General features: G+C 48.9%; 1 protein-coding gene across 2 annotated transcripts in view; it reads right to left on the minus strand.

Moving 5' to 3' along the window:
• The window catches only part of LOC117645242 (cyclic AMP response element-binding protein A-like), an 88,677-nt gene that overhangs the window by 8,787 nt on the left and 55,417 nt on the right, over positions 1-24,473 (minus strand). For both annotated transcript variants that reach the window (XM_034385295.1, XM_034385294.1), the window contains exon 2: positions 5,383-5,614. In XM_034385295.1, coding sequence (XP_034241186.1) covers positions 5,383-5,614 — 232 coding nt within the window. The remainder of the gene's footprint in view (positions 1-5,382; positions 5,615-24,473) is intronic.

Genomic DNA, 24,473 nt, shown 5'->3' on the forward strand with positions numbered 1-24,473 from the left:
GACGACCCGCGAGTGCGACAGAGGCAGAACCGCCAGCCGGCAGCGACAGCTAAGCTAGCAACAGGCCGCCTTTTCACCGACTCAGCCCAAAGCGGGACCGCGCATGGCGGCATGGCCTGGCCGTGGCCGGGACACAGTGGGCCAAGACCGGCGCCGGCGGCCAAAACTCTAGACGCGTTTCGAGCTCCAGAGTCGCTAAATGGGACTCGAACCGAACGTGTGACCCCACCAATGGATTGCTCGTTCGGAGAGCAATTCATTGGTGGGGTCACACGTTCGGTTCGAGTCCCATTTAGCGACTCTGGAGCTCAAAACGCGTCTCGAGTTTAGTCCGACTCCACCGGTCTTCTGGCCCACTGTGCGGCGCCTCACTGCCCCATGCCGTCAGGCATGCCGTCAGCAGGTGCATTCGAAGGGAAGTCAAGCAATGCACCGTGCACACTGTACACTGCAAAAAAAGGCATTGAATGCTGTTCCAGCCTTTTCTGAAGTTTCACGTACAGGATCCACTAATTGGCATTTTCGGACAATCTACGTTTCATAAAAAAAAAACCCTTAAAAATGTTGAAATGGAAAAGCAATTATAGAAATGGATTTCTCTCGACGAGACGACCCAAAAATCTCAATAGATGTCGTGGGTTTCGCTAGAACTGCTCTGCATGGAAAAGTTAATGGCCGTCAACAGCGTTCAAAAACATCCGAAACGAGCTTTGGGCCTCACTACGCTGTTCGGAGCACGCGCCGAGAGAAACCTTTTCTTTTGATCAGTCCAACTTGGATTTCTTTTTGTGTTTCCCTTTTTGCTCTTTTTTCTGTGATGCGACCCCGATAGAGTTCGGACGGGACCCCTTCGGGACCCTTCGACTTTGCTTCGCGACGCTTGGCTTGGCTTTGCGCACCTACTCAGCAGTCCCAGCCCCGCACCGCGCAGAGGCGGATCCAGGGCCAGCCCACAGTGGGCCAGAAGACCGGTGGAGGCGGTCAAAATCCCGGACGCGTTTTGAGCTCCAGAGTCGCTAAACAGGGCTCGAACCGAACGTGTGACCCCACCAATGGATTGCTCTCCGAACGAGGAATCCATTGGTGGGGTCACACGTTCGGTTCGAGTCCCTCTTAGCGACTCTGGAGCTCAAAACGCGTCCGGGGTTTTGACCGCCTCCACCGGTCTTCTGGCCCACTGTGCACCGATGCGGTCGCGGCCACGGCCACGCGGATGCCACTGTGCGGCACGCCGATGTGATGCCTATCCGACGGCGCCACGAAGAGTCGTCCTTATCGTCGCTCTGTCTCTCTCGCACTCATGGGGCTCTCCGCATGAGTGTGCGAGAGAGACAGAGCGACGAACCGCTTTTCCTGAATTGCTCGGCTGCCTTGCTTGTTCTCGGCGACCTTCACTGCATTTACTCGCCAGTCGCTGCTACACTACGACGCGTCCTGCAACGACCAGAAGGGCCCGGCGTGCCACACAATCTCCTCTCTCTCTCTCTCTCTCTCTCTCCTCTCTCTCTCTCTCTCTCTCTCTCTCATATAGCGCCACACCACTGGCAGGTGGCGCAGAGGAAACAAGTCGCTATCAAACATCGTGGCGACCGGCCTCCAACGTTGCAAAAAAAGAAAAAAATTCTCCTTTTCTCTGGGTAAAAATAAAATTTTGAAGTAGGGGAAAGTTAAATGCCATGGTCAGGCAATAACGACAAAAAATAACTCTGATAACGAACACCAGACGAAAAGAACTGTTTCTCGTTTAAATACTCGCTCAAAGCAGTGGCAAGGTACGTCAAATTTTTCCAAAAGTCACACAATTAATTTTCGACATATTTTTTCCTCTTCCTGAAAACGCACGACGTCGGCTCTGACGGTGAGCTGCTGAACCAACAAAGTGCGGTTCTCGTAGACGTAGAAACCAACCGGCGCGATCCTTCTTGCGTTTGCATCAAGTGTGACTGCTGTGTGGCTGAGTATTACTCACTCACTTGCACTTGTAAATGAGAGAGAGAGAGAGAGAGAGAGAGAGAGAGAGAGAGAGAGAGAGAGAGAGAGAGAGAGAGAGAGAGAGAGAGAGAGAGAGAGAGAGAGTGTCATGCCGGCGCTAAGACAACAGCCGCCAAGGCTACGGCGCCACCGGTGTACCCTTCAGTGGCCGTCTAATTTTATCATTCCACATCGAGGGCCGCGTTGCAGGTGCGTGCCGAACGGGACATCTTCAATGACTCGAAAACAGAAGGCGTCGTCACGCATTGCCATTTAAACTGCGATACTTCGAAACCACTATAAAAAAAAATTGTCACCTCTTAATTGTGTGGATGTCATGGGATGTCATTTTCATCACTTTCGATTGATGACAATTGGACCACATATTGATGACATTTCCATAATAGCTCCTATACTTATTGCTTGGGCGCGACAACAGTGACATGAATTGTTTCGATGACATTCTTGTAATTAATTAGGAAGTAACTTAAGTAATTTGTTATTAGCCTTTAAATTGTGACCAAGATACAGTAAAACCAAAATTTCACAGTGAGGAATCATCGCTTTGCGAAACTGCATTTCCGATGAGGGAGGGACGAGTGCAGTTGGTGAGGCGGAAAGAAAACCGAATTGTGTCATGAGTCTTGCGCACGCGTTACACGCGTCGCAGCTGTGGGGCCCGCGTTCAAACAGAAACTGTTAGAAAATGCGAATTGGATCAGCGCGAATCGGTTTTTTTACTAAACTGTGGCAGGACCTTGGGCAGGACTAGGAAAAATCTAAAAAGTTTTTCTACCACACCCTAAAAAAAGTTTCTCAATTTTTCTTGCACAAATCTTGATTTTAGTTGATTCTTCAAAAAAGGGAAAAAATAAATAATTAAAAACCCAGTGCTAAGGTTTTTCTTTTGATTGATCCAGGAATCATGGGTTAAGGTTGCCGTTATCTAACGGCAGAAAATAAAAAAGCAAAACTCTAAAAAAAATGTCAAAGGTCTTTTTTTTTTTTGTGGGACATGCATCATTCTTATAATTCGGAACAATACGACGCTTGGATTTTGTACCATTGCCCTTGAAACGCGCCTCCCGCAGAAAAAAAAGAGCCATCAAAAACTAATCTGAAAACGAGCAGCAGCCACGCGAAAAACCGTTCGCGTTATTATCCAATGCTACATAATAGTACAATACAATGTGCGCCTTATCGAGGGACCCCGGGCGGAGCGGGCGGAGCGCCGGATTGGGTTGCAAAACGAATCAAACGACTCGCTGCTGATTTGGCGACAAAATGTGCGGTCTGTCTCTCTCGCACCCCGAGGGGCACGCCGGCGCGGCCCGCGAGTGCGAGAGAGACAGAGCGACAAACGCTGAGCTGCTGGGTAGGAAACAGGCAGACGCACTCGTGTTCATGCCTCGGGCCACCGCGCACCCAATGCTGGCCAAGGACGGCCTCGCGGCACATGTGCCCCTCATCTCTCACTCTCTCTCTCTCTCTCTCTCTCTCTCTCTCTCTCTCTCTCTCTCTCGCGGGGCGTTCCGCACACAGGTGCGAGAGAGACGGAGCGACAAAGCGCTTCAGCGGAATCAGCCTGCCTAGAGGATTGGGCTGATCGAGTCGAGGAGATTGAATGAGTGCTCGTCTGTTCGTTCCCGGATTCGCAGTGGGGCGGTTACTTCATTTTCGCCAACCGCAGCACACTGTTCCACTTTCGGTTGTCACTTGGAGAAAATTTGCTTGTCACTTGGTGAACATTTGGTCGTCACTTGGTGAAAATTTGGTCGTCACTGGGTGAAAATTTGGTTGTCACTTGGTGAAAATTTTGGTTGTCACTAGGTGAAAATTTGATTGTTACTAGGTGACAATTTCTAGGGTAGATTTTCTTACAAGAATGTTGCCAAAACAATTCGTGACATTGTTGTCACTGTCACGTCCATGCAAAAGAGCTTTTCATGAAAAAGTGACCAATTTGTGATTAAATTGTTATCGTCTAAAATGAAACTAACATCCACTATTTCAAAATAATGTGACAACAATTTTTATTTACAGTGAAGTCACTGCGAGGTACACATACCAGGTGGAACACTTCGGATGATGGACCTTAGAAGGAACTCGGGAAGGAAGTGCATTGTAAAATGTCTACCAGGTATCGACTTTGGGTGACCCGAAGAAAGTAAAGGCGTTGCCGGCGTTGCCAATTCTTACGAAGAGCCAATGCTGTGTAAGAGGAAATTTCTCCGGAGCACACATTTAATTGGTAAGCTCGCTCCCCGTGAGATGCGACACTCGCGCCCTTGCCGCCCTCAATTCCGAATCCGTCGTACAATCCGACATCCCACCGATAAGCGGCGACCCACAACTCGATACTAGTGTAGGCGCGAGATAGCGAAGATAGCGTCGATAAAAGTTAAATTCGCCCTCGCCGGTCCCCTGCACGAAATCATGCCATGCCACAGGTGCACTCAGCCCGTCCTCTTCCCTGCACTTGATTCGGCCCCCATTTCGCAGAGAGAGAGAGAGAGAGAGAGAGAGAGAGAGAGAGAGAGAGAGAGAGAGAGAGAGAGAGAGAGAGAGAGAGAGAGCTGGGTATCTCGGACTGGGCCAACGTCCCGCTGGTGGATGCGGGTTGCGGGTCGCGGTGCCTACACCATACGGGGCGATACGGCCGCGTTTCTTTTTTGCCCTTTTCGCCCGAAACTGCGCGTCCAACTCGGCGAACTCGGCATTGCCAACGCCGACCAGAAGAACGCAAACGAGCGCTAAAAAGTCTTGCCACCTTGGAATCCGAAGGGCTCTCCAAGGATTCCGCAGGGCCTATTGGGTTCATAGGCTCCGAAGGGTTCTATGGGGTTTAAAAAGATTCCATGGGTTGCAGGTTCCATAGAGGTTTCATAGATTCCAAACGGTTTTCACAAGAGTTTCATAGGTTTCAAACGGGTTTTAAGTTCTTTGACAGGTTTTATATGTTCTATTAAGGGTTGTATAGATGTTCAATAGGTTTTCCTGACGGTTGCTGTAGGAGTTTCATAGGTTCCAAACGGGTCACATAGGGTGTTTATGGATTCCAAACGCACTGTGAAAATTTGTTGTCACTTGATGACAATAACGTGGATGATATTTCCATCACTTACAAATTATGACAATCTCGTCACAAATTGATGCCTTTTTCATCAAAGCTCCTATACTTATTGCATGAGCGTGACAACAATGTCATCAATTGTTTTGATGACATTGTAGCAAGGAGACTTAGCCTTGAAATTGTCATCAAGTGACGACTCAAATTTTCTCAGTGCGGGTTCCATAGGTTCCACCGAGGGTTCCTCACGGGTTCCGCAGGGTTTATACAGGTCCCGCAGGTTCCAAACGGGTTCCTTAGGGGTTCCATAGGGGTTCCATAGGTGTGGGTTCCATACTGACCGTCCATGCGCGCCGACAGCGACAGCTCCGAGTCCGGGGTGGAGTCGGTGTCCTCGCCGAGGCTGCAGTACGAGTGCTCGGCCTTGATGGGGGTGGCGTGCATGCCGGCGGGGTGGCCGATGGAGGCCTCCGTCATGAGGCGGTCGTGCAGGATGACGCTGGGGGTGGCCTGCAGCAGCCCGCTCCAGTCCAGGTCGGCGTCGGCCGCCGTCTTGAACACGTCATTGATGGTCTGCAACAGCAACGCGTTCCCGTCAGAAAAAATGCAGAACAAATGGTATACCCAGAAAAATGGTTCCTCGATTTTTAATTTTCTTGGTTTTCAAAAGAAAAAAGTCTTGATACAAGAAAATTTCGGCATATACAAGAGAAATGTCTTCAAAATAAAGATTATTTTTTCTTGATCCAAGAAGGGATCCAAGGGAGATCTCCTGGGATTCTCAGGAATATAGGTTTTTCGAAACAAGGAGCAGATGGTTTTATCGTGAAGTAGAGAGGGCAACCAACTATGTTATTATCAAAGATATTACGGCACACGAGGTTCCCGAAGGGAACAGATTTTGTCGGATATCACCGGATTTTACGCTCACACTTTAAGCTGTTTTTCTTTTGACCTCTGTGAGGGACGATTTCGAATTCCAACGAATTTCAGGTGTGGACACAAATTTTTGCAAGCGTTTGCTCCCCAGCGACAAGTGGTCAAACTGGGTCAAATTTCGCCAAAGGTCGTGCAATTTTAGGCCGCTTTCCAAGTATTGTCGGCTTTTCTGTTCTTTCGAGGACGCAATTAGGAAGGTCACATTTGAAAAGAACTGACGCCAAGCAAAAGTGCGAACAGCTGACGTGCCTTTTCCTTCCTACACGTCCCCGGGTCACAAGTTGAAGCCAGCCAAGCGAAAGCGAGACCTAGTACACCATCAGTGCACCACGCGCTGCCCTTGCAGACGACAGACGTAGGCCACAACTTGTTACCAAGGCTGATTACACACAGGCCCTCGCGAGCAAAGAACAAAAAAAAGGGTAAAAAAATTAGATCAATAAAAAGAACCACGAAGGCTCCACCTGATGATACGGACCAAGGCCGTTGTAGGGCTTTTCCGCGTGCCTGCCGAGCTTGTACAGGAACGCAGGATCTTCACAGTAAGCCGGAAGACCGGAAGAGACGGTCAAAATCCCGGATGCATTTTGAGCTCCAGAGTCGCTAAATGGGACTCGAACCGAACGTGTGACCCCACCAATGGATTGCTCTCCGAACAAGGAATCGATTGGTGGGGTCACACGTTCGGCGCGAGTCCCATTTAGCGACTCTGGAGCTCAAAACGCGTCTAGAGTTCTGGCCGCCTGCGCCGGTCTACTGGCCCACTGTGAGCTTGCCCGGTGCGAAAGCCGAAAGCCCGGCCAGAAAGCGCTTTCGCGGCACCGCGACTCGGCAGTGGCGGAGCCCTTTTCGGCCGGCAGGAAGTTGATAAAGGCGAACCGGAACCCAACAGCCCCTCCCCTCCCCGCGGCGCACCTACACGCCCAGAAACGACAGTCACGGCCGTCGCCAAAAAAGCAACAACAACAAAAACTATCACAGGTAAGCCATTTTCCGGAGCGCTTTGGTCGTGCAACCTATCCCACTACTGCCAGCCCGCCAGCCCAGACTGATTCCGAGAGTCGTTTTCGTCGCTCTGTCTCTCTCGCACTTATGAGAGACGACCCATGAGTGCGAGAAAGACAGAGTGACCCTCTGTCTGCACACTGGTGAAACAAAGGCATAAAAATTATGCCCTTTAAGGGCGTAAACGATTTACGCCCTTAAAGGGCATAAATCGTTAATGCCTTTGGGAAGGGCATTAAAATTTTGCTTGAAATTCCTATACCATTTACGCCCTTCCCAAGGGCATAAAACGATTTATGCCCCTGGAAGGGCGTAAAAGAGTATTTATGCCCTTAAGGGCGTAATTTTTATGCCTTTGTTTTACCAGTGCAGGGCGGCGAGGAATTTCGTTGTTGCGCAGTTTTGGCGCCCCCCTCCCCACTCTACCTTCGCGGGATTTCTCCCCCCCTCTTATTTTTTTCCTGCCCGCGAAAAGAGTTGAGTGACCGCGAACCCCCCTTCCCCCCTCCCCTCTTCCCGGGGGGCACTCCCACCTTGCTTTTGTCGGGACCGCACCGCTTCGCGAACCTCCGCGGCCCGTAGGCCGACTCCGAGAAGGCGTCGCTCTGTCTCTCTCGCACCCACACGGGCCGCCCCACGAGTGCGAGAGAGAGAGAGAGAGAGAGAGAGAGAGAGAGAGAGAGAGAGAGAGGCCCGCCGGTCCACCAAACTGCGCCAAACTCCTCCGCGAATCCCGAACTCCCCGCGAGCCTACTTCGCGTTTGCTATTCGCGGCGTCGGTACGAGTCACGTGGGTTGCCCACACCCTGTCTCTCTCGCACTCATGAAGAGAGAGAGAGAGAGAGAGAGAGAGAGAGAGAGAGAGAGAGAGAGAGAGAGAGAGAGAGAGAGAGGGTGAGTGAGACCACAACTGCACAGGATTTCCTCGGCAGCAGACTGATCCTGAACAACAATGTTTTTCGCTCTGTCTCACTCGTGGTTGTACGGAAAGCTCTGTGAGAGAGAGAGAAAGAGAGAGAGAAAGAGAGAGAGAGAGAGAGAGAGACCTTTCTCCCCGTCCACTCCTGAAGGGCCCCGCAGCATTCCAGGCACTAGAGCCTAGCGAGTCGTAAATACAAGAAAGTCTAATCGGTGTCGTCCAGCAAAGAAACAACGCCAATTTCATTTTTTCCAGACCCGGTTGTTATCATTTACTACAAAGTTTCATGGACCATTTCTCTTCCCGCCCGTGCGAGACGCGGCGAGACTTCGTCCTCAGAGACGCCACAGACCCAGCACCAAAGAGGCAACCGCACAGTGGGCCCGAAAATCGAGTCAGGCGGTCAAAATCCCGGACGCGTTTCGAGGTCCAGAGTCGCGAAATCTTCGACCATCAAAGACAAACCAAATCCATCTCCTGGTGTTTTCCGTCGAGAGAAGAATCGTTACGGATTCTGCCGTTCATTGCAATTTACTTTGCAGAAGACAGCACAGTATTTAATGGTTTTCAGGAATTTTCCGTAAATATTTGCAATGAAAATTCATATCATTTTTAACGGTGTATGCTGGTTACACGAGCGGAGTGTCACGGACAGCCGCGCAGCACACTGTTAATGTCTTACGGTGAAAGGCTGCACCAACCAACATATTATGGTGGGAATTTTTTCCATACGAATACCAACAAAATTCGTCAAAATATCTGCAAGGTACAGTGAATTCTCAATGGTATGTTACGAGGTCAGCTGCACCACCATAATATGGAACATTATGGAGAATCTTCACTGTAGAACATTTAGAGTGCAATAACATAATCGGACAATATCGGTCAGCAAAAGAAGCCACATCGGTCCGTCTGTTCGTCCGTGTGGATGCAGGTGAGGAGGACGAACACACACACACACACGCACATACATACACACACAGAGGCGGGCATGGACCGTGGCTCTCCAAGTTCAAGGCGAACCAACCGAGCCCGGCATGCAGCAAGGCGAGGGGCGTACGTGTGTTCATTATCTCTCTCTCTCTCTCTCTCTCTCTCTCTCTCTCTCTCTCCCTCTCTCTCTCCGGGAAGAGGGGAGGGAGGGGTCCCAGAGAGTAGCTAGCGTGTTTTGGTGTTGATTTTCCTGCCCCGAGACGCCACAGCACCACTAGCGCGTGCAAGTCTCCAGACAGGAGTCTCCGCAAATTACAGAAAAAAAAAACAAAATAAAAACAAACAAAAAAACAACAATAACAATTGTTTTTTACAATTTCATTAAAAAAAATTAAAAAAATTTAAAGCATGAAGAATTTTAATTTTTGCGCATGACACTCGTTCGTTACGAAACCAGCAGGTGTTACACGTTCAAATCTCCCCACCCCCCAAAAAAATAATAACAATTTTTTTTACCATAAAACAATAAAGTAAATTTTAAATTGATGGTCTCAGACAGCGGTCCGCATGCATGCCGGTGGTGGGCCGAGCGGTGCAACACGGACACGCACGCGAGCGCGTCAGTCACGGCACGCGGAGAGAGAGAGAGAGAGAGAGAGAGAGAGAGAGAGAGAGAGAGAGAGAGAGAGAGAGAGAGAGAGAGAGAGAGAGAGAGAGAGAGGAAGGGAGCCGAGTTAATTTGGCTAATGAAGCCACTTCTTCAATTTGATTTGAATCTCCCGCGCCACCGCGCACCGCCAGCAAGGTGCGTGAGTGTGCGTCTGTGTGAGTGCGTTTTCGCATGTGTGAGCGGGTGCATTCACCACCGCCTCGACCACCGCCCATTTGGGAACACATTATGCGTTTCAGATCCATACTCGGCGGCTTCGGAAACGGCAAACGGCATGGGAGCGTGCGAGCGCGGGTACACTGCGAATCGAAAGAAGAAGAAAGATGCACCATTTAACCACTGGCCCCATTCATTCGCACTACAATGGAAAATAAATCAGGATGAAGCGGCAAAAAATGTTACCGTTAGTGAGCTTACAAGTACAGCTACACATCACTGTTAAAAAAAATTACTGAAAATTCATAATTTTTTGTAAGAAGTCGATTTACTTACATTCAGTCTGAATTTTCATACCAAAACTCTCATACTTTGAGGTCTTAAAATTTCAGACAACGTTAGTCTGAATTTTCAGATTAACGTGTTGTATGAAAAATGATACCAGTCGGTCTTACTTATCAGACTCAGTTGTACGAAAAACAGAAACAATCTCACTAAAAATTACTACTCATAAGAGTGGAGCACTTATCGGCTATTTCCAACAGTTTCATCAGCCGTTCAGCAGAAGAACTCGAGTCAAAAATTAGTTAATCAGTGCAAATAGTATCTCGCAGATGTCTTGCAGTGGAGAGAGGTGACTGATAAAACTCCCGGGAGAGCGGCCTCAGCCCAACCACGCGTCGACCCGCGGTCATGCGCGAGAGAGAAGTTTCATTCTCTATTATTTAGCTAAGATTGCACTTACAAACATCAATCTTGCTTTGGTGCGCTCATGCCCTCTCAGACAATTACTTGGAATAAGTTTTTAACAAAATGTTCACCCCCTTTCGGTTTCAAGAGGCAATTTTAGCTTCAACAGATCAACCATGCGACACTAGCGCCACCTAGCGGATGGAGAAAAAAGTATCCATTTCGGAGCTCTGAAACATTCTATTTGCTCTAACGACACTAAACGTAAATATTATTTGAAATGCAACAATGGCATTGATAAAAAAAATTAGGAAACCGTAAAATGTACTAAGTGGACGGCAATTTTTCACCCGTTTTCCGACTTTACAAGTATGAATTTTGTTTTCGGACGACAATGAACAAAACTTGATTGCCATCGCTCTAAATATTCAGACTTGCAAGTCTGAATTCAAATTTCTGACATCAAGTCACACTTTTCAGACAATTGATCTTAATATTCGTACCATTTTATGAATTTGCGATTCAGACCACAAAGTAAGACGAAATCAGTCTGAATTTTCATATTTTTTTTAACAGTGATAGGTTACTGAGGACAGCAATTCAGTTTCCGTCAAATCGAGGCAGAGCTCCACCCGCCTGTGTACTTCAACAGTCCTAGGCTACAACTACGACAGTCCTGGACTACTACAGTCCTAGATCCTAGACTACTACAGCCCTAGATCCTGGACTACTACAGTCCTAGATCCTGCACTCTAGAGTTCACTGTTAAAAAAAATTACTGAAAATTCATAATTTTTTGTAAGAAGTCGATTTACTTACATTCAGTCTGAATTTTCATACCAAAACTCTCATACTTTGAGGTCTTAAAATTTCAGACAACGTTAGTCTGAATTTTCAGATTAACGTGTTGTATGAAAAATGATACCAGTCGGTCTTACTTATCAGACTCAGTTGTACGAAAAACAGAAACAATCTCACTAAAAATTACTACTCATAAGAGTGGAGCACTTATCGGCTATTTCCAACAGTTTCATCAGCCGTTCAGCAGAAGAACTCGAGTCAAAAATTAGTTAATCAGTGCAAATAGTATCTCGCAGATGTCTTGCAGTGGAGAGAGGTGACTGATAAAACTCCCGGGAGAGCGGCCTCAGCCCAACCACGCGTCGACCCGCGGTCATGCGCGAGAGAGAAGTTTCATTCTCTATTATTTAGCTAAGATTGCACTTACAAACATCAATCTTGCTTTGGTGCGCTCATGCCCTCTCAGACAATTACTTGGAATAAGTTTTTAACAAAATGTTCACCCCCTTTCGGTTTCAAGAGGCAATTTTAGCTTCAACAGATCAACCATGCGACACTAGCGCCACCTAGCGGATGGAGAAAAAAGTATCCATTTCGGAGCTCTGAAACATTCTATTTGCTCTAACGACACTAAACGTAAATATTATTTGAAATGCAACAATGGCATTGATAAAAAAAATTAGGAAACCGTAAAATGTACTAAGTGGACGGCAATTTTTCACCCGTTTTCCGACTTTACAAGTATGAATTTTGTTTTCGGACGACAATGAACAAAACTTGATTGCCATCGCTCTAAATATTCAGACTTGCAAGTCTGAATTCAAATTTCTGACATCAAGTCACACTTTTCAGACAATTGATCTTAATATTCGTACCATTTTATGAATTTGCGATTCAGACCACAAAGTAAGACGAAATCAGTCTGAATTTTCATATTTTTTTTAACAGTGTTCTTACGGATTACTTCATCCGTATTACAAACAAATTCATCCGTACCTTACAAACATTTTTGCGCAAGCGTAATACGGATAGCCTGATTTGTAACATACGGATGGCTTTGTCCGTAACAGATGTAGCTTTGTAACTACGGATAGTCTTACAGAATCCAAAGTAATTGCATTCATCGACACTCGTTATACAAACAGAATTCATAAATTACTCGTTGCCATACTGAGCGGAAACAGATAAGCAGTATATTATACTTTTTAATGCCAATTATCTTTTTTATGCACTAGCAAGCACTTTTACTTTTATTTGGCACATAATAGAGCTATTGATTGAGTTACTTGCTGATACGATAGACACTCTTGGGTAACGGTGGAGCAGGGCCACAGCAGAAAAAGATGTACTTACCGCCCAAATTTGGTGTTGATTATGAAATCACTGCATTTCAATAATCATACTGAGCAACTGTTCAATCTAACCAACCAGTTATTGTGGGCAGTTCCACAAAACATTCTACCATACTCAAGCTATACTGTAAATGTTTTCTTTTGAAGTTGGTGCGCTGGTGAGGTTATACTGTCTGCTGATCTGATACCGTATGCTGGAAGAACCGAGTGACAACAAAAATCACATGCACTGACTTCTTCAGTGTTTGCAAACAATGCCATCCTTGATGGACTTTGGGGTGAGACACCATCGCTGACACCAATTGTGAAGGCCTTAATTGTGCCTAAAATCGGCAGCACAAACAGCGGAGAGGAGTGTTTTCATTTTTTCTAAACACCGTCCCGCTAAACTTTTCATACGTGAAAGTATGAGAAATCCAACATTCACAGTCACCCCTTTGTTTCTGTGTAGATTAACCTCGTTTAGTTTGGTTTAAAATCAGAAACTACGATGATTTGCAAGTTTCTGGTTCATAAAAGTTATTAATTCACTTATTCTTTGAGAAGTGATGCTTGTGTCTGCGAAAACTGGACGGCTGTCAGTCATGTTAACACACACTTATCTGCTGTGGAGGATTGGAGACGTTGGGGGTGCTTTTATTATCACAGGTAAATTCTCTGCTTCCCAACAACATACATTTATAAATATAACAATACTTTTGTTTATGTTTCAATTCTTTCTTCAATAAAAATGTTAGGTTAGGTTTCTTAGAGTGTCATTTAATAACTGTTGGACTACGGCCAAAATGGCACTTAGAAGATTTTAGTTTGGATAATCAATAGGTGAATGATGCAATATACAGGAAAAGTACTATTCTTAGTTTGAAAACTAATGAAACTATATTGCACCTTATTAGTCTTCATATTGAAGTTAAGTTGATGTTAATATGGATTGGTAGGTTCAGATCAGGATTACGGACAAGTTGAGTTGATAATACGGATGGGTTTAGTAGCCGTAATTATGGATCAATAGTTGTGTTTGTATTTACGGATAATTTTGTCCGTACAGAAATTCTCAAAACCTGAAGATGCTTTTTATCCGTAATACAGATGTCAAACTCCGTAATATGGACAAGCCCATCCGTAATTACAATGAATCAATTTTGTCCGTAGCTTACGGTGATGACTTATCCGTAAGAACTCTAGAGTGATGGACTACTACAGACGATCCTGGACTATTGCAGTCCTAGATCCTGGACTACTACAGTCCTACATCCTGGACACTGGACTACTACAGTCCTAGATCCTGGACACTGGACTACTACAGTCCTAGATCCTGGACATTGGACTACTACAGCCCTAGATCCTGGACACTGGACTACTACTGTCCTAGATCCTGGACACTGGACTACTACAGTCCTAGATCCTGGACTACTGCAGTCCTAGATCCTGGACCACTACAGTCCTAGGTCATGGACTACTACAGTCATGAACTTCAACATTCCTGGACTACGCAGTCCTGGACTCCTGTAACCCACTACGCACAGTCCTGGACTCCTGTTCGGCTAAGACAAGGGCGGATCCAGGGACGGGTTCAGGGGGGGGCGACGTCGTGAAAGTTGCCTACCTACAGGGGTTATGTGCGACTTTTTGCCTACCTTTCAGGCGGCTTCGCCGCCTTCAGGGGGGGGGGGGCGACGCCCCCATCGCCCCCCCCCCTCTTGGATCCGCGCCTGGGCTAAGACCTAGGCCCGGTGCGAGCCGAGCCGAGCCGGTCCGGGACACGCCGTGGGCACGCCGCGCCTAGGGGGCCACACCTTGGTTCACCGGCCGGTGTGGAACCCCCCGCCACGCCCCGCCACGCCCCGCCTCGCCCCGACACACCAAAGCGTTCGTTGATCCTTGGAGGTGTGGCGGATGGGGACGGGAGAGGGGAAAAGGGGAGGGGGAAAGGGGGCTCGGCAGCGTAACGTCGCGTCACACGTGACGGTCATGGTGGCTTCGCAGCGGGCCCCTCCACGCCTCACAAAAATGACACTTTTCATGCACCGCCCTCGACCCATTCCCGAAAAAAGAGGTGCTGCATGGGTGCTATAATGCACTGGCACGTTGAAGCTAGCTGTTTAGTGTACTAGTCAGTAGTTCTAGCACACTAGGAAAAAGATCGTGACTAAAACGCTTGGGGAAATAGCTTTAAGTTTCATTGTACAAATTTTTGAATTCAACACGAGTTTTGGTTCGATTTCAATGAACTGCAGCCAAATTTCCTCGAATTTCAGAGTAAAATTTTAATGAGTTTTGAGTAAATTTCGTGAGTCTGTCAAGAAACTTGATTGGATTTCGTGAGTGTTTAAGAAATTTGATCAAACTTCGTGAGTTTTTAGGAAATTTCACTAACAATCAAGATTGTTTACGAGTTTTGCTGTACGACTTTTTTTTAGGGTCGCTTTGCGCACGGCAGTCAATCGTATTGCCTTCGTCGTGACACAAAATTATACACAAAATCGCGCCTGCGACTGCTCATAACAGTGTGAGCGAAAAGCGATGAGGCGCACATGATTGCGAACCGCTCATTGGCCCATTTGCCCGCCGTGCTCCAAATAGACACTTCTGCTTGTCTACAGTCCAGCCCCGCCCAGCCAGACGCCGGGCCGGGCGCGACGCCAGGGCCGAGATCGCCAGAGATTCCAGCAGAGCCCGAAGTGACAGGGCGAAAAATGCCGGGCCGAAACCATACCAAGCATCATGCCCAATATTCATGACTGCGCACATTATCACACACACACACACACACACACACACGTCCACAGGGCTTTGTGTGGAGGGAGCCAGGCCGTGGCCGGGGGCAGGTCGGGCAGGCCCAGTCAGAGAAAGCAGCCCGCAGATTGAAACTGTCGATTGGGTGATCAACACACGATCAGCCCCCCTCCGTCCAACTTGAGCATTCCCCCTTCGTGCATCCGTCTCTCTCTCTCTCTCTCCACTGCAAAAAAATTTCTGAAATTTAAGACATGAAAATGTCTTAAATTTAATAACATTTTGAAATGATGTGAAAACTCAGAAAAGTTTGTGAAAAGTGCTATACTTTATTACATTTACCAAAACTAAAATGAAAAGTAATATATAGTTGGTAAATTTCAAAACCACTTTTAAAACTTAGGAACTGGGTTGTCAAAATTAAGATTGCCTGCCAAAAATAAAAATTGGTTTCTTAAAATCTACATGACTGATGACTTTTCATAACTAGATTTCTGAAACTAACTGATTGAGGTTAAAATTGAACGCTTCAGTGATAGCTGTCACATTCAACGTAAACCGAAGGTTTAGTTTGATTACTTCACGCAAACTGTCGACAAGCCACTTCTCACACGGTATGGCCCTGGCCCACAGTCAGCAGCTAGGTTCAAGGTCAGGTTTCACAGACCTGCCGCTAGGTGGCGCTTAGAGCGCCGTGTCCGTTCCCGAATAAGAATTTCCTATTTGTATTTCTAAAAGAACTTCTTTTGGCAAATGATACCATCTGTTGTCTTAGTAAATGTCTTCTCTAGCCGCTAGCTCAAATTTTTTAACAAAATATTCCATTGAAGTTGAGAAAAACGCCCAACCATGTTGCCACTCGCTGTCGTCTGCTGTCGGCCATTAGGTTAGGTCCAGGCACCTCCTCTGTTGAGGCACAGTCGGAAGATGGAAGACAAACAAGTATCAGGTCTTCGTGCTCCGAACAATTTTTGACAATTGGCACTGTAATGTGACACGATGTAAGATGCATTTCAGAATTCTGACATCCACACTCGAAATCGGACGTCGGTATAGAATTCCTTTCCTCCCACTTTAGTCAAATTTTAATAAACCATAATCTATGAATTTTAAAAACTTTGTCATTAGTTTTAAGAGGAGAAAGTTTCTTACTTTTAATAGCAAAAAATCTTTGTAAACTGCTTCACAAACTAGTTTCTTAAAATTAAGATGGATTTTTTTTGCAGTGTCTCTCTCTCTCTCTCTCTCTGCCATTCGCAAGCCTGCTCCATTTTTTTCGACTCCCGCTCTCGTCCCGTCTCTCTCTCTCTCTCTCTCTCTCTCTCTCTCTCTCTCTAGCCTTGTGAGTCACTGCCGCCTACAGCATGCACGATGGACGCCGTGTGTATAACTGTATCGTACGCCTCGAGATGCGGGCTTTTTCCTCCCGACTCCTTTTTTTTTCTTTTTAAACGTTCGTGCATTTAGACGGAGGCGGGGAGTGGGACGGGGGGACGGACACCGGACAGTACATATTTGGAGTCCCGGGCCACGGGCAGCCACGGGCCGTCCGGTCAGCAGACTTGTCGCTCTGTCTCTCTCGCACCCATGCGACATGCCCCATGAGTGCGAGAGAGACAGACCCAAAGTGTCCTGTGAGTGTCCGGCTGGACATGCGCCCCTGCAGCATGGCGTCCCTCAGTGGGCCAGAAGACCGGTGGAGGCGACCAAAATCCCGGACGTGTTTTGAGCTCCAGAGTCGCTAAATGGGACTCGAACCGAACGTGTGACCCCACCAATGGATTGCTCTCCGAACGATGAATCCATTGGTGGGGTCACACGTCCGGTTCGAGTCTGTTTAGCGACTCTGGAGCTCAAAACGCGTCTAGAATTTTAGCCGCCGCCTCCGGTCTTCTGGCCCACTGTGCTTCGGCGCTCCGTCTCTCTCACACCTGAGACGCCCCACAAGAGCGAAAGAGACAGCGACTGTGACATCTGGTGCAGCCTTCCTGGTACGGACTGTACCGCGGGCAGCAACTTGACCGAACTTGACCCAGCTCAGCTGGCACTGCCACGGCACTGCCAAGGCACTGCGGTGGGCCGACACTCCGCCATTACTCAGCCAAATTAGCCGGCAGGCTCATTTGTCGCTCCGTCTCTCTCGCACCGCCCCGCCCGGCCCGTGAGTGCGAGAGAGACGGAGCTAGGCCCGCTGGAGCTCGGCCTGGAGTCGTCCGGGGGGCCTAGCCTAGCCGGGTCTAGCCCCGGAGGTCCAGCAGGCTGATTCCTAGAGTCGCTTTCATCGCTCTGTCTCTCTCGCACTCATGGGGCGTGCCGTACAGGTGCGAGAGAGACAGAGCGACGAAGACGACTCTCGGAATCGGTCTGCTGGAGCGGGCCGGCCGGGCCACGAATCGGACCTAGACTAACAAACAACGCCCCCGCTGGAGTCTCGCGAGGAGTCCGGGCCAAACGGCAACGCGCAGCGGCCCGCGAACCGCCGGGTGGGTGGGCCAATCAGAATTAACAGTTGCTCCGTCTCTGTCGCACTCGTGGGGCGTCCCGTAAGGGCGCGAGAGAGACAGAAGCGAAGCAAGTGGACACTAGGGCGAGGGGTGAATCACTCAGGGTTCTGGTGTACACATGAGTACATGAGTACGGGTGAGTACACCCTGCTTCAATCATAAATTTTACAATTTAAAACGTTTAAAGGCTTTATTTAGCGTTTTTAACGGCACTCGACGTTAAATCGGTAGAAAAACGCTAACGCTAACGCTAACGTGGAAGCAGATGACATTCTAATGAGAATGTTTATTTTAATATGCTTGTTTATCACTTCATAGCTGCCGGGCCCTTTCACGTTTACGCTCTCGTTGTTCTTCGGTCAGCTTCCTGGGGGCCATAGCTTTGGGCAGTGATTGCCGCTTCACGTGCTTCTTCCCACATTTCTTGTCTGTGTACTCCACACACGCAACGCGCTCCTTCGGGCCAGCCGGCGACACTGTTGTTGTTGTTGTGCAGTGCGAGGCCCCCGCTCCCCTCGCCTCCAGCGGCATGCGGCGTCGCCGGCGGCGGGGCCACGCTGCATCCTGCATCGGTATCGGCCGAGCGAAGGCGGTACGAGCTGAGCAGGCCACGCTAGGCCCCTGCTTGAGAGCCGAGCCGAGCCGGCCGAGCCTTGCCTAGGCACGCAGCACGCCGCGCCACTGCGCCCAGCGCTGGCGGCGGGGAGGTAGAGGGGGGGGGGCCAGGCCCCATGCCCTTTTCCGGCCCAGGCCGGCTTCACGCACGCATGGTCCCGCCCCGCCTTAAAACTATCTCGAGAGTAAAAGCAAGCTGACACCTTCATTGCAATTGTATAGCTTGCTTGTGCTTTAGCAACGGTGTCATCTGCTAAAAACTAGAGAATTTCACCTTTTTAAAACTTAAGAGTACAAGGAGTACGGGCAAATTTGTACACATGAGTACACTAGTGATTCACCCCTCGCACTAGGGTGAAAACCTAGCGAGGTGACCACCCTCTTTTGGCGCTTAACTAGTCTGCAAGGTTTTAATTGTGTGCAAGTCAAGTGTGTGTGTGTGTGTGTGTGTGTGCTACTGTGCGACAGCGCCCCGTCTACCGCCGGCCAGGTGTTTGTCTTACAGTTAACCGGCCGGACAGGAGGAATTCGGCGGCGCAGTGGTTCCTGGAAGAAAGGGGGGAGGGGGGAGGGGATCTGGAGCGGATGGCAAAGGGGGCTCGCCGCGAAACCTTTTGGCTCGGCGGGCCGGCGGCGGCGCGGGGGCCGCGGAGGCTGGGCCGCGTGGAGGCCGGGCCGCCGGGTGGACCCGGCGAGGAGGGCGTGACGCACGAAACGTCGAGGGCCGCCGCAAGCAGCGTCAAGTCCTACAGTGTAGCGGACTTTAGAGTGTAGCAGACTACAGTGTAGCAGACTACACAGTGTAGAAGACTACACAGTGTAGAAGACTACACAGTGTAGAAGACTACACAGTGTAGCAGACTACAGGGTACCAGACATCAGGGTACCAGACTACAGTAAAGCATGCGATACATTGTAGCAGACTACAGTGTGGCGGACTACAATGTATAGAAAAACAGTGTAGCGGGACTGCAGTGTAGGACTCTACGTCACACCAGCCGGTCCCCTATGACCACCACAGCGCCACCCCGCGGCCTCACGCACGTCCACACACAATGGTGTAAAAGGTGTTCGTTCGTCACTTTGCGTCACACCCACAAGTATGTAGTGCAGGCGCGTTGCACGCATCGCGATCACGAGCGCCTTAAATCGCAAAGCGTCGCGAAGCGTACCCACAAAGAGCAGGCTTACGCGAGTGCGGGGCCGGAAGAACCGAAAACGGGCAAAGACAATGGGCTAGCGGCGCCACACAGTGGGCCAGAAGGCCGGTGGAGGCGGACAAAACTCGAGACGCGTTTTGAGCTCCAGAGTCGCTAAATGGGACTCGAACCGAGCATGTGACCCCACCAATGGATTCCTCGTTCGGAGAGCAATCCATTGGTGGGGTCACACGTTCGGTTCGAGTCCCATTTAGCGACTCTGGATCTCAAAACGCGTCTGGGGTTTTGTCCGCCTCCACCGGTCTTCTGGCCCACTGTGCGCCAGGCGGGCCCTTCGCGGGACTGTGGATAGGCACCTCGCAACACAAAGCAGCCCCGCCCCCTGCCTCTCCAGCCGGGGCGTCAAAATTTGGGCCCACACTCTACTATTAGGAAACGCGAAAAAAAATCGGGTGACTAATTGTTAAAATCGCATGAAATAAAAAATTATTTGATTAAAAAAGAAGGAATTGCAGGGGAAGCGTAAAACGAAAAAAAGATTATCTGCTTCAAAAAAAGAAGGAATTTGCAACCACTATCTGCTTGAAAAAGGGAAGGAATTGAATTGTAGGGGCAGCATAAAACGTAGGAAATGCAAACAGTATTTGGTTAGACAAGAGAGAAACGTAGGGGCAGCATAGCTTTTACCCCTTGTCGTTTTCGTTACGATAATCTCCGAGATAACTTTGTCTGACTGTACGTCTAATTTCTATTTTTGTTTCTTTTTTTTTCTTCGCTGCGGGAATCGGAGACTCCCACCAGTTTCGCGCATGCCGGCGTACACGTTATCAGCTGCAAGGGCCCAGGCGGGGCGGCGGACAGACGGACGGACAGACAGACAGACAGACGGACAGACAGACAGACAGACGGACAGACAGACAGACAGACAGACAGACTGCCCGATGACTGACAGACCTGGTTCCGATAATATGAAGCAGGCAACGGGTAGCCCGCCTGCCTGCCGGCTTGCTGCCGGTCACACACGGCGCACAGTGGGCCAGAAGGCCGGTGCAGGCGGCCAAAATTCGAGACGCGTTTTGAGCGCGAGAGTCGCTAAATGGGACTCGAACCGAACGTGTGACCCGACCGATGGATTGCTCTCCGAACGAGGAATCCATTGGTGGGGTCACACGTTCGGTTCGAGTCCTGTTCCGCGACTCTAGAGCTCAAAACGCGTCTCGAGTTTTGGCCGCCTCCACCGGCCTTCTGGCCCACTGTGGGGCGGGTAGCTTGGCCGGCTTGCGCGTATCGGCCCAAAATGATCGGCCATGCCCTGAGGGCCCAACAGAGACTGATTCCGAGAGTCGTTTTCGTCGCTCTGTCTCTCTCGCACTCACGGGGCGTCCCGCATGAGCGCGAAAGAGACAGAGCGACGAAAACGACTCTCGGAATCCGTCTGCATGGCCCGGCCACGCCACTCTAAAATCTTACGACCTTATTAAAAGCCCTTCCTTGGGCCGGCTTACGGTGTCCTCGCGGAATAATGTATTCAAGGCTGTGTCCTCGCCCGCTTACCTGAAACAAGCAGGAAAACAATTTCATTAGCTTTTCAGTTTTATAGAGTAGGAAAGTAGGGGGGAAAAGGTGTGTGTTCGAGTGTGAGACTAGGGGAGAGAGAGAGAGAGAGAGAGAGAGAGAGAGAGAGAGAGAGAGAGAGAGAGAGAGAGAGAGAGAAGGTGCGTCATTACGCAAGGCAAGGCAGTCGCACAGCGGGAGCTGGGAAATGGAAATGGGTTTCCCGCGAACCGGTACCAAACACACAAACCGATAGCGGCGAACACTCTGAGAAAAAGTAGAAAAAAATATGAGCACATCTTCACCTTGTCCTGAAACGGATCGACCGTGGACTCTCGGCATACAGATGGCCGAATTTGCAACAGGGTCGCTAAGCCGTTGCTTCCGCGTTGAAAAAAATGTCGCAGTGTCGTATATGCGAATTTTTTCCAGACAACAGGAATGTTCTTGCTAAAGACATCGGCAAAAGGTTCGAGTTTTCATAGATTGCGAGCAAGTAACTTAGTATTTTAAAAGTTTCCACAGATTGCAAAGGCTTCAGGCTAACTTTTTTAACCTTTTTTAGACGTTTTTTTAACGATTTTCTCTGATTTATTTCAACCTCGAGTACACTTAATTTTCCCTGACAGGACAGGACTCGAACCAAACGTGTGACCCCACCAATGGATTCCTCGTTCGGAGAGCAATCGATTGGTGGGGTCACACGTTCGGTTCTAGTCCTGTTTGGCGACTCTGGAGCTCAAAACGCGTCTAGAGTTTTGTCCGCCTCCACTGGTCTTCTGGTCCGCTGTGCAGCGCGGCCCCCGCGGCCCCAGGCGGCTGAGGCCACGTCACTACGTCACCGCCATTTGGAAAGAGTTCTTCGTACCGCACCGGTGAAAGCAGACAGGGTAGGCAACTCGGCCGTAACCGAGTCCGCAACGCTTTAAGTCCGCAAGTCCGTAAAGCCGTAAGAGCGAGCGAGCGAGAGAGAGAGAGAGAGAGAGAGAGAGAGAGAGAGAGAGAGAGAGAGAGAGACAGCAGGCCAGACAGTACACCCGGCCAAACTGGTTCCCACGTCCAGTCCGACGCACGCCGGCAAAGGAAAAAGGCATTGGTTCTCGGCGTCACAGAATCCGGCTACTTCTACGCGGCGCCCCTCTATCAGGGGTCACTAAACATGAGTAAAAAAATACGCACAAAAATGTTAAAAACTAAAATAGAAATGCGTAAAAAGGTACAGGTAGAACGGAAAAATATTAAAAAATTTAAAAATTTGGGCACAAATGAATGGTTTTGATTTCGCAAATACAAGTATTTTGCTTATCTTAATGCTAGCGGAATGGCCAACCCGAACGTGTGACCCCACCAATGGATTCCTCGTTCGGTGAGCAATCCATTGGTGTGGTCACACGTTCGGTTCGAGTCCCATTTAGCGACTCTGGAGCTCAGAACGCGTCGAGAATTTCGCCGCCTCCACCGGCCTTCCGGCCCACTGTGCGGCGGGGCGGGCGGGGCACTTGCAGTGGGGCCGCCACTGAGCTGCCTCCACGTGGCCGTGCCGGCCGGCGCGCGGAGCAAAGGCGGAGCGGCCGCGGGGCGCGAGCACGGCGTCGTGACGCCGTCTCCGTGACGTCAGGCGGCGGGCCGGGCAGGCCGGGGCCGTGGAGGCCGCCGTCCTGCCGCCGCCGTGGTGCCGACCACGTCGATACCACCCGCCACGACACTGCAAGGGCCGCGGGCACTGCAAGCCTCACGACCTGTTGCGCCCCTGACGTCCGCCCGGCACGCGCCTCTCTCTCTCCTTCCCTCTTTCTCTCTCGCTATCTTTCCCCCTTCTCTCTCTCTCTCTCTCTCTCTCTCTCTCTCTCTCTCTCTCTCTCTCTCTCTCTCTCTCTCCCTCTCTCTCTCTCTCTCCCTCTCTCTCTCTCTCTCTCTCTCTCTCTCTCTCTCTCTCCCTCTCTCTCTCTCTCTCCCCCTCTCTCTCTCGCTACACTCTAAAAAATAATGGCATTTCTACTACACCGTCGTATGGTAAAAGTACCAACTTCGGTATGGGAAACGACAATCCTATACGTGATTTGGAAAATTCCTATGCTTTTCGTTCTTTTGCCAATGTGGTGTAGTAAAAATCCGAACCTAGTATAGGAATTTGATTTCCTATACTCATGTTTGGTTTTTTCCTACACTTTTTGGTAGAAATCCTATTACTTCAGGCCATTGTATACTGCTTTTCCTACAACCTATTAGTAAGAATCCCAAACAATTCTGAAAAATTTTTTCAGAAGAGAGGGGACCAAGACAGACGTTCAATATTCATAACAGGCTAACGGCACAATGACTAAGGCGGCAAAGCTGCTCAGAGAAAAGTAAAGAAAAGCTCATGTGACGTCAAACCGTTAATAGAAATTGGCAGTAGACGATTCGTTAAAACCGGTTTAAACTTATTTTGTATCTTGTTCTGCCCCATTATCACATTCGGTTTTAGATAATTTTGACTTCTTCATTAAAACTTGAAATGGGGTTGTCTCTGAAAATAGCGGCAACTCAGAACGACTCATGTAGATGAGCCATGGTTTTGAATCCTTGCGAAATTTAAAGTGATATTATTATGAAGCTGAAAATAAACGTAGCGCTCCAAAGCATTTTGACATCGTCTATTGTTAAGTTACCTTGTACCTAAAAGGTGAGCTGTGGGTAAGGGTATGGTCCACTGTCAGCCGCCTGACGTCAGGTTGCACAAACCTGCCGCTAGGTGGCGCTTGGAGCGCCGTGCCCGTTCACCACTAAGTATTTCCGATTTATGTTACTAAAGTAAATAATTTTCGACAACTATATCATCTGTTGCCTAAGTAAGTGTCAGTCCTAGCCGTTGGCTTTCAGTTTTAAACAAAATATTACACTAAAGTCGAGAAAAACGCTTGTCCATGTTGGCACTCGCTGGCGACTGCGGTCGGCCATTAGGTTGGGTGCACGCAAGATCCGCCTTGAGGTACAGAGCCCGGGAGTGGATTGAACTGCCTCTTGGGTGGGTCATTTCCTCTATCGGAGACAGAATCCCACTTTAATTTTTAAAATGCTTCCCCAACTGAAGTGGCGCTGGCGCCATGATCTCTCGGGATGTGTTCACTATTTCTCAAAGTAAGACTTCATATGTGTGTATAGGAGTTTTACCACATCACGGAACGAAAATATCCCACAACTCGTATGGGATTTTTACCATACACGGTGTAATAGTTTTCCCACACCCTAATATAGTAGAAACCTAACAACACGTATAGGATTTTTGCCATATCGGCAGATGGTAAATTTACCATGTCCTGTGTGGGAAAATTCCTATACCGATTAGGTTAAATGCGTCCGATACTTTTATAGGATTTCTACCACAATATTTTTTAGAGTGTATCTTTCCCCCTTCT

The sequence above is a fragment of the Thrips palmi genome, unplaced genomic scaffold, assembly GCF_012932325.1.
Source record: "Thrips palmi isolate BJ-2018 unplaced genomic scaffold, TpBJ-2018v1 HiC_scaffold_18, whole genome shotgun sequence".
Taxonomy (NCBI): Eukaryota; Metazoa; Arthropoda; class Insecta; order Thysanoptera; family Thripidae; genus Thrips; species Thrips palmi.